Consider the following 11,267-nt stretch of genomic DNA (forward strand, 5'->3'; position numbering starts at 1 on the left):
TAACATTGCAATTGTGAAAGCATTTTAGCTTTCTCGATGGCTTCAACGTAGTAATATAATCTCCAGAGCGTTGCATTTTCCTGCAAGACAAGACATTGCCCTAGTACAGGGTTTTTTTTTTTTGATAAAAAGGGAGGCCTCGTTAAAAACCCCCCTTCATAACCGTCAAGCAACAAGAGTGGCTCAACGGACATTGGAATTTTTTTTAAAAAGAAGGCCTCGTCCCTGGTACAGGTTTGAAATTCTAAATTAACTCTTGAAATCATGTTACTTGAAGCTATTTCTTTACCTCTTTTTCCAGTTCAACAAAGATTTCTTCACTGCAAGTATTTCCAGTTGGCCTACCACGTTGGATAATTTCAACCACACGGGCAAGATTTTCGTTGGGTAGCTTTTGTATCATTTTCTGAAGCTGTCGTTTCTCAGTGCGTGTCATAGGCTTGTAATTGAAGTTTAAAGCGCAAAAACCGATTGAAGCAAGGCAAAAGGTGGCAGTATTATAACATCATATGCACATGTGAAAGGTAAAATACATAATATGAGCACCTAATATTCATTGCAGAATAGCACAATGTCTAAAGCACACTCAAAGCTGTAAGCTCCTCGGGAACAAATCCATACCTACACTTGGGCATCATAGCATCTAAAGTTTCTTCAAGCTTTTGTTCCATATGCACCAGCTGAAGAAGGATGTCACTTGATTTCAGCTATAAACAATTTTTGGAAAGTGGCATACAGGATACAGAAGAGTATGAAAAAACAAAGGATAAAGTACAAATATATCACTAAATTATGCTAAAACGATCTTTTTGACCATTGAAGTATCAAAGTTACAAAAAGGTCATTAAACTTATTGAACTGTTGAAAAATGGTCACCACACGTTATAAAATAGAGATAAATTTCCATAAGTTTAAAGACCATTTTGTAATAGTTTGATTAGTGCAATGACCATTTTGTAACAATTAGATAAGTTAAATGACCATTTTTTTAACAATTCAATAAGTTTAATGACCATTTTGTAACAATTAGATAAGTTTAATGACCATTTTGTAACAATTCAACAAGTTCAAAGATCATTTTGTAACAATTCGATAAGTTTAATGATCATTTTGTAACTTTCAAAACTTTGATGGCCAACCAGATAATCTCAACATAGTTTAGCGACCATTTGTGTACTTTACCCAAAAACAAACAACTAAAAAGGACAATTCCAGAAAATCACCGTTGAGGATAGTTCATCAGAATATTTTCTCATTGTTTCCTCTACCAGCAGCTGGTTATCGTTCTTTAGAAGGAACTCCAAGTCATCTTCCTTCTAAAAAAAGGAAAAAGTATAATGAAACACATTTATTAACAAGTTACTAATGATAATGCCTCATTTTGTAAGCACACACTCGAGAGAAAATGCCTCAGCTGCTTCAAATAGAATATGCATACAAGACTATAGATACATAGACATACAATGTGCAAATATATCCAATGCGGCCAAAAGTTCCACAGAACAAACTAATGCCAACAGTTGACTACAAAAGCGTCTGAATATCTACTATCTGTCCATTTTCAGTATAATAACTTGGCAATTGGCATTTTATACAATCTAATGACCTGTTTGAAGATAATGCATGTGCTCCTTTTATCGTGCATGAAATACATTTCTGGTTAATCAATATCAAGATTCAACAATGGGATAAATGTAAAATATAACCTCTTTGCAAGATCCAGATTTGATAGGATAAGAATTTCCTGAAATGTTGGTTGATGAGCAGGAAGATGACCTGGGATGAATCACCATCTAATGCTGAATTCACCAAGCTGTTGTTTTTGAGCTTAAAACGTAACTTGGACATAGCCACAACAGGATCTAACATCTGCAATAATCAAAATTTTCAGTTATTACAATATTTTTCCCCTCTGAAAGATGGAGGCCAAAAACCAATTCTACATTATTGTTTCATTGACCATTTACTTTTGAAAGAAGGGAACCATTAAAGCAGCAAGCCAACTAAAGGTTACTAAGAAGCGATAAAAACTAGAAAGAGATTCCAGTAAGTGACTATAGGAATGAACGTGTCCTTCAAAATAGAATATTCAGTGCAAGAAGTTTTATGACTTGCACCCTTGAAAACATTGGTAAAGAAAAATGAAACCGATAATCTCTTCATGACTGTCTGAATTGGGATATATCTTGATTGTTAGAAACAAATTAGTTCTTTGGCAGAACGTAGAACCAATGTTTATGAGAGCGGGATATTAGGTACACAAGCATGAGGGCAATGAGGCTTCCAAATTTTGTCTATTGGTAGTTTTCATTTGTCTTAGGAGAGAATATGATTGTTTGATATTATAAAAAGCTAAAAAAAATGTACTATTAACCCTAGAAGTTCCGAACACAAAAACCATATGCACTTTGAGAAAATCAAATTCCACAAGTACCCAATAGTAGGCATCATTACTCATTTATCTTCAGAAAACAGGGGTGGAAAGAACCTGTACCTCATCAACTTCCATTGAGAGATCATTCACGCTCTGCCTAAGTAATCCCTTCAATCTTCCTTTCTTGAAATCTGAAATCCCAGCAACAATGCTGTTTTGGAAAATTGAATCAGCATCTTTACAACTGCAGTCTAAAGTGTTTTTACCACTGACCGCCCCATATTTCCCTTGAGACAACTCAGATGCATTGGAAATGGACAAGGCATTTTCATCTTCTGACAACAGATCAGCTATTTGACAAGCATAGAATCCAAACAAATCTGGTCCAGCTTTATATTGCTTACTCAAATTTTTTTTTTGAGGTTCTGACATGATAGATGTACTACTAGTCTGCATATGACAACTATATCCATTAGTTGAAATGTCATCAAATCGATCCAGGTAAATAACTGAAGCGTAATAGGAAGAAGCACCATGATACATATACTGTGAGAAGTTCCCTCCAACACTATATTTAGAAAAATGAATTTGAAAATTTGGGGTTTAAATTTCATTTTTTATATAAAATTATGAGAATGAAATGCAAACACTATGATTATGTAAAGTTAGTAAGATTACTTATTCGAAACCTTATTAATAAATGGTAGTTTTGAGTAACACATCAAATATACATTCTTTAATAACATTGTATCCATTTGTCTTAAATTTACTATTAAACTAAATATCAATGACCAAAATTGGGACAATAAAATGCACATATTATGTAAAACGATTTAAGATTCACTAGATTACATGCTTGAGAGATATTAAAACATGAACTTAAATTCACAGATATCAAATATTCAAATTCACCTATAATAGACATAAAAAATCACAGAATTTGAAAAATATCAGAAATATAACACTTACATGTGTTTTATTACACAATATATAGTATTTTTGAAAGTCAAAACCATTTATTGAAATTCAAGTCTCCAAGCCTAACCTAAAACTTATCTGAAATCCTAACTAAGAAAGCATAGTTTTGATAAGTACGTTATAGGGTTTCAAATAGGGGTGGCATAGTGGTGACGCAACCGCTGAGTCCTTGTAGATGCACCTGCACCACCGTAAAGACCTCAATAGTAGTGTGCGCAAAATTCACAACAATAGCGGTGTATCACAGCCGCAAACAGCAGAATAACAAAATAGCGACGATATTGGCCCGCTATTCTCGTTAAACTGACATCTTTCTCTTCAAAAAAAAATTATTTATCTCCACAAAGTGATCACAAAGAGAGAGAAGAAGACGAGAAGAGTAACAAACAAACAGATAATCAAATATGGCAAGGTAGTTCAGAGGCAGAGATCAGATAACATAAACCGATCCATAACTCAAATTCTCAGGACCTAAGCAGAAACTTTCAAGATAACTTTAGGGTTTCAAAACATACCAGCTTGGATCGGGCACCGGAAGAGGGGAGGGTTGTGTTAAAAGGAGTGAGAGAGAGAAATAGGAGGCATGCTTCGCGAAGAGACGGAGATCAGAGTGGGTGGAACTTTCAAAACAAAAAATAAGAAAAGAGTTTTCTTTTCAATTGTCATTTAAAGTAGACATATTTTATTAGTTCCGAGATTATCTTATGCTGTAATTACTTAGTCACATTGATTTAATTAAAGATTTTATATAATATTAAATTATTTGAATTAAAATTTTGAAAAAAGTTATACAATTTTAATTTATATGATTTAGATATATATTAATTTATTATTTTTATTAAATTTAAGTAATTTTTTATTAAACATTTAAATTTTTATCATATCCAAATCAATATTTTAACGTCAACTCAAATTGTTATCAATTTTTAATAAAAATGATAAATTTATAACATATGAATAATTGAGTTGATAATAAAAAAACTCAATAAAGTGATGTCATATAGTTGAGGGATTATTTTATAACTTTTAATAATCAATAGACTTAACAAAACATTGTCTTATAATTAAGGGGTTGTTTGATAAAATAAAATGATTAAGAGCTGAATGATTCAGTGGCCTGAATGATTCAAATGCTCTGTATGAATTGGCTCTGATTGTAACATGATATTTGATAATGGTTATTAATGTACAATGTGAATTATGAATATTTTCATTTTTACCTTCATAATGATTTATTATATTATAAGATATGATTGTTTAATAAGACACCATGTGAAAAAATAAGTATTATGGTAAAATATCGGGAGCTTAATGATTTAGAATGTACTTTAATGTTGAATCATTCAACAATGTTTTGCTGTTTCATTCAGCAATGTTTTATTGTTTCATTCAGCATAGTCTTTATTCAGATGTAAGAATCAAACACGCTGAATGATGAACGGTTCAGCATTCAACGCTGAATGGTTTCATTCAACAATAAACAAACAACCCCTAAGTGATTCAATAAAATATTATCTTATAGTTAAAATACTTTTTATGTATTTTATCATAAGAAAAATAAAAGGACGAGAGTTGTTTGAGACATAAGAAACATTATTTTTAAAGATACTTCGCAAGAATATATATCATTCAAAATTCGACAAACGTTTCTACAAAGTATGGAGCGTGTAAAGCAAAATTCTAGGAATACTCAATTTAAAGAAGAAAGTGAAGACAATAAAAACATAAGTTTTTTTTAATTAATCACTGGTATCTGATTTATTGATCGACTAATCTAGATCGAGTACTGCAGAGGTGAGTGCGACCTTTGAACCCCTAACCTTACTTAAAATACCTAGTGTCTCATCCCACTAGACCAACTGGTTGTTAATACTTTTTGGAATGTATTTTGAAAATTATTTGAATATTTTAATGATAAATTAATCAAAATTAATTAAAATATTTGCAATATGGAGAAGATACAATAGTTATTATATTTTTTTTTGTCCTCGAGTTCTAAGGTTTCGGCCTGACTAATATGGACCGATCCAGGTCGCACACCTAGTTTCGGTGGGTGAATGAGATTTTCTGCATACACAAAAACTCAAACCTGAGACTCTGCTTAAACGATATCAAATTGCTTACCACTTGAACCAACACTCGTTAGTATTGTATTTGTTCTTTTGACTACATTATAATATTCCTTTTGAAATAAAAGAGTTAATTGCATTACATATCCTCAAAGTATAATCATCATTTCAAATTTGTCCATAAACTTTTAAACGTTTCAATTTCATCCTTAACTATGTTTATAATTCTAAAATAGTCCTCAAACTTTTGAACATTTCAATTTCATCAAACTATAACCTTCATTGTAAACCACTCCCCAAACTTTCTAAACATTCCAATTTCATTCCAAACTATATGAATATACTAATCGCACCCTTTGTTAATAAAATCGTTAGGCCAAGTTATATTATTATATGTTTGAAAAAAAAACAAATTTTTAGGTTAAAGTATGGTGAACTAATTACATATTTGGATGAATTTGAGGATGAAATTGGAATATTCATAACTTTGGGGACTAAATTAGAAGCATGGTCATAGTTTAGGGATGAAATTAGAATGTTCAAAAGTTTAAAGATTGATTTAGAATGAGAGTCACAGTTTGGGGATCATATTAGAATCTTCAAAAATTTAAAGAATAATTTAAAATAAAAGTTATAATTTGGAAACATATGATAGAATTAACTCGAAATAAAAAATTAGGAGATCTTTTAACTAAAAAATTAGGTGATCATTTTACGTAAGGAAATCGAATAAATTATCTCTAAAATAATGCTTTTTTAGATATATTTAATTTACAAAGATCCCTCACATATTTCAAAAGAATAGGAAATGAAAAAGAGCGGAGTATTCTGATGTAACATAGTCATTCGAGTGTCTTATGGACTATGAACCAAAATTTAAAAAGTATGACATAGTTTACTGGTGAAACATATTTCTATGTATCAAAAACTTATTATATAAATTAACATTCGTATTAGTCATGTTACATTTATTCTTGCTTTTCATCGTGATTATACGGTAACAGGTTATGTACGTGCCTTGATTTTCATGCCTGGATTTTCATAAGTGTTCTAGAGATTTACCATGAATATCATAAAAGCAGCTTTACTTCACACTTAAATAGGTCGAGCCATCAAGTGTATTATGGAGATCAATACATTATTTATAAAGGCTATAGGTTTGATTTAAGAGTCTTACTGACCCTCACCTAGGGATATAAAATATTAATCCGACATGTAAAACTGACTGAAATCGATTTGAGTCAAAAATATTTACGATCCGAGTAGTGGTGATCCGAAATCGATTTGAGTCCGAACTGATATTGACCTGAACTCGAGTTGCACCTGAAAATTGTGGATCTAAACCCGGCCTACACCCAATTTGAGAATGACCAGAACCCGAATTGAACTGATAATATGATAACTGAACCCGACTTGCATCTTACTGATATAAACCCGAACCTGACCTGCATCTGACTGATATGAACCCGAACCCGAGATTAACCTGGTAAATAACTGATATTACCCACCTGTTATCAACCTGACCTCTTATGAACCTGACCTGTAATTGACTCAAACTGTAAATGATCTGACTTATTATTGAACTGATATGATATTTACATGACTTGATATTTATCTGACTTATAAGTTACAATTAATGAAGTTGTGATATTTTAAATTTATAATAAATTATATTACTTATAAGTTACAATTGATGTAGTTATAAGACTTTGATGAAGTTGTGAAGTTTTGAATTTATAATAAACTATGATAATTAATATAATTATTTTTTAAAAAATTAAAATAAATTGTTAGTTATGATAATTAAATTAATAAATTTACTTTCTATATTAATTATAATATTTATATTATAAATATTAATTATAATCACTAAATTAATTTCATTAAATAATTTATTTATTAAACATGATTTCATTAGATTATATAAAATTAATATAAATCTTATTTATAAATTTAATTTATTTTTATGTCATAATTCATTAAAAATTTAAATATAATTTATCTTAAAATTTTAAAAGATAATTTTACTTGAGATAGAAAATTTTAAAATTTATGCATCAATTTAAAATAAACCGTGTATATATATATATATATACACACAAATGAGTGGTTGTTTTTCTAAGGAAAAATTGGTGGGAGGATTTTTAAAAGAAAGATTGTTTTTAGAAAAAATAAATGTGTTTTTGAGAATTTAGAAGCGGGAATTAAGGTGCCTCGTGAGAACTTTTAATGTCCAAAAATATATTTTGGGTTAATTAGGTATGTGCTCCTCCAACAATCAGTGTTTTTCAATTTTGTAATTTGTTTTTTGATTTCTTTCATTTCAATCGTGATTTAATTGTAAATCTCTTCTTGAATTTTCAATGCAATGCAATTTAGTCATATATACATTCTAATTACTTTTAATTTTCCCTTCTTTCTTTAATGTTCATAATTATTAAATGTGAATGTTAAGTTTAGAATCTTTTGTTTTAGTCACTTATGTTTAATGATATATATACACTTTTATATTTTTTTTGAAAGGCGTGTTTTGCATGTTATTAATACTTATATATATATACACACACAAACACACATTTATATATACTCTATATATATATATATTGATGTAATGGCGTTGTACCCTCTTGATTACGGATCTAGGAAGGAAGCAAATAACCTGCACAACAAGTGAATGACCACAAAAGAAAATGGCTAGGACAGTTGATGTATGGAAGAATAAAGGGTTGATTTGAACAAAGTGAAGGTTGGTCGCAATGATATGGGCTTGGGGTATGGTTTATGAAATAAAAAGGAAGATGGTGATGGAGTTATGGTGATAGCATCTTGAAGAAAATGCTCAAAGAAGAACCTATACTAAAGAGTATATACCCAGACTTTATATGCTTTCAACAAGGGGTGGTAGAATAGGACTTTTACCCACTAGATATAATGATCTAGGAACCAAAAGTATCAATGGAAGTAAAGAGGTTTGACGCCACAAGTAAAGATACTTGATAAGTCGATGAGTCACAAAATGACTAAGATAAAGGAGTTAAAACCCACAGAGAAATTATATTGCATAAAGGATTGATGCCTTACAAAGAAGATGACCTAAGTATTTATAGAAATTGAAGGGGTATGACCGAATGGTTACATGATGTTTTGGCTTTCCTTGTTTCTCTTCCTAAAGTCACAATTTATTAATTACAAAAGAGAACAAATAGAGGTGTTGGTTGAACATTGATGGAGGGACATGGTGATACGATCCAAACTAGCTCCAACTTTCTCCATGACTTGATCACACCATGGATGTTTTTCATTGTTGTTTCTAAGGGAGTTCTTGATTACCCTATCTTATATTATATCATTCATACATTATATTCTATCATAAGCATGCATTCACATGTTAGTATAAATTATCATAATAATTACATCCTATGCCTAGTTGATCATGTCCATCATATCATTCAAATATATATTATGATTACATATCATTTCTTAGGATATTATTATTACATGTTTCCATTTATCATTTATTATGAATACCATGTTAAATGATATTCATGCATACAACATATATCCACAATGTTATTTCAAGCATGTTAAGTATGATATATTAGTCTTGCATTCATTTAAGCATGATTATCATATATACATAAAGGCAACATCATTATAAATCATTTCATTAGTTCATATGCACTCATATTAGCTCTTCAGCTTCATGCATAATCTTACACATATTATGAGATGATATAATTAGCTCATAGCCTTCAAACATAGCTCACATTACCATAATCATACATGGCAGCAATGTATTTAGCTCATAACAAATCAATATCATGGACTTACCTTGTTTCCTTATACATATAGGTACATTGGAGTGTGATGCACGTTGAGTTAGGTTGGTGGATTAGTTGGACATCAAATGCAGCTCACAAACAACTCACAAGGAACATGGCAGCTAATGGAACACTAAGGAAAGCTCAATTCAGCTGGAGGAGCTCAAGGCTAGTTAAACTCAGCTAGTTGGACTATTTGGAGTTGAGTTATCAAAAATGATATCAATGGTAGCTGAATGTAGCTAAACATGTTATTATGGAGCTCACAAGGACTCGGCTAGGAAGCTTGTTAACAAACAGCCCCATGCTTTCTAGTTCCACACTCAAGCTAGCTTGGAAGGAGACACATGCACGCCCAAGATGGAGCACATGACCAGACATCATCACATGCACAAGGCTGCACCACAAGGCTCCTTAGATCATCCATGTGCGTGCCATATGACCAGCCCCCATGTGCCTTGCGTGTGATATCATTTAGGTGCCAAGATGAAGAGCCCTCTCTCTATTCGGCCAAGCATCATCTCCCATCCAATTTGGCGCCAACATAAAGGGACACAAGAACTATTCGGTCAAGGTTTATTACCCTCCATTTAAAATAAACCAACCTCTCTATTTTGTAATTAAGTTATGACTCTATAGGAAGGCACAAGGCTGGCCGAATCCCCTTGTAATCATTCGACCATACCCCTCTATTTCCTATAAATAGGAAAGCAAATATCATTTGTATTCAGACCTTTTTGATTAATATAAGGGAGATTATTCTATTCCTTAAGTCCTGGTGACTTTTATCGACTTATCAAGTATTTTATACTTGTGGCGTCAACCCCCTTTTCACCTTGATACTTCTGGTTCCTAGTTCTTATAACTAGTGGGTCAAAGTACTTAATACCACCCATTAAAGAAGCAATATAAAGTCTGGGTCTTTGCTCTCTATAGCATTGGTTCTTCTTTGAGTCTTCTTTAAGATACTATCCTCACAACCATCCCTTTGTTTCATCAGCCATAACCATAGCCATATCAACCATCTTCCGCTTCCATCATTAATTATTTAAATAGCCTACCTATTCACCGATATGTTTACCACTCTTAACCATCTCTTTTGAGCCATTCACTTGTGCATGTTGTTTTGCTTCCTTCCTAGATCCACAATCAATTGAAAAGGTACAAGTGCCTTACATCAAGCGGTAATCAGAGCTTTGGTGGAAGAAGCAACGTAAAATAACAACAAAAATACCAAAAAGAAGTGCAAGTGAAGTGCAAAGTGAAAGAAATCAAGAAAAAAAATAGAAGCACTCCAAAAGAAAGAAAATTCCAGCACTCAAAAAAAGAAGAAAAAGCAAAGAAAAGAAAGAAAGAAAGTTGAAGCACTCATCAACAATTCTCATCACCAAGCTGTTCAAGTAAGCCTTTAAATTGATTGTGGTGATAGAAGGTTGAAAAGTGACTAAGTAGCCCCTTTTGTTCTCTTCTTTCTATTTTTAAGCCACCCTTTCATTATATTTTATTTTTCCATTCCTACTAACCCTTTTGCAGCCAACGCCAAACAAGTAAAAATTTACTTGATACGGTCTTGAGTAAAGTCCTCTAGAACTTGGGACAAGATAATCGAGAGGAAAAAGGTTAGAGCGTGTGTGAGATCAGAAGAGGACAAGTAAAAGTCATTAAAGTCCTAGAGTGCAAACACGAGCAGATTGAGTGACATTCAACTTTCCTTGGAGTGACTTGTGAGGCTTTGTGAGAGTATATTCCGGTAAGGTCCTACACACATTTCGTTTTTCTTATTTCCTAACATGTCTCTTCCATCCAACATCTTTGTAGTCAAAAGGACTTTGAACATTCAAAGTCAAGAAGATGAACAAAGAGAGAATAACTTCCATACAAGATGTCACGTGGGAGATAAAGTTTGTGTGGTGATCATTGATGGAGGAAGTTGTACAAACGTAACAAGTACTCACATGGTGGAAAAGTTAGGTCTCAATACTTCCAAGCATCCTCATCCATACAAACTTCAGTGGCTCAACAATG

The 11,267-nt window shown here is 31.9% G+C and overlaps 1 protein-coding gene across 1 annotated transcript; it reads right to left on the bottom strand.

The window, feature by feature from the left end:
• Positions 1-1,252: 1,252 nt before the first annotated feature.
• LOC120207304 lies at positions 1,253-3,971 on the bottom strand. The gene is made up of 5 exons (XM_039206794.1): positions 3,868-3,971; positions 3,470-3,533; positions 2,495-2,824; positions 1,707-1,869; positions 1,253-1,316 (listed from the first exon to the last, which is right to left on the bottom strand). Exons 3-5 carry the CDS (start codon positions 2,804-2,806, stop codon positions 1,306-1,308), a joined length of 486 nt encoding a protein of 161 aa, XP_039062725.1. The 5' UTR covers positions 2,807-2,824; positions 3,470-3,533; positions 3,868-3,971; the 3' UTR covers positions 1,253-1,305.
• Positions 3,972-11,267: the final 7,296 nt, after the last annotated feature.

This window comes from Hibiscus syriacus, unplaced genomic scaffold (genome assembly GCF_006381635.1).
Source record: "Hibiscus syriacus cultivar Baekdansim isolate YM2019G1 unplaced genomic scaffold, ASM638163v2 tig00014444_pilon, whole genome shotgun sequence".
Classification (NCBI taxonomy): Eukaryota; Viridiplantae; Streptophyta; class Magnoliopsida; order Malvales; family Malvaceae; genus Hibiscus; species Hibiscus syriacus.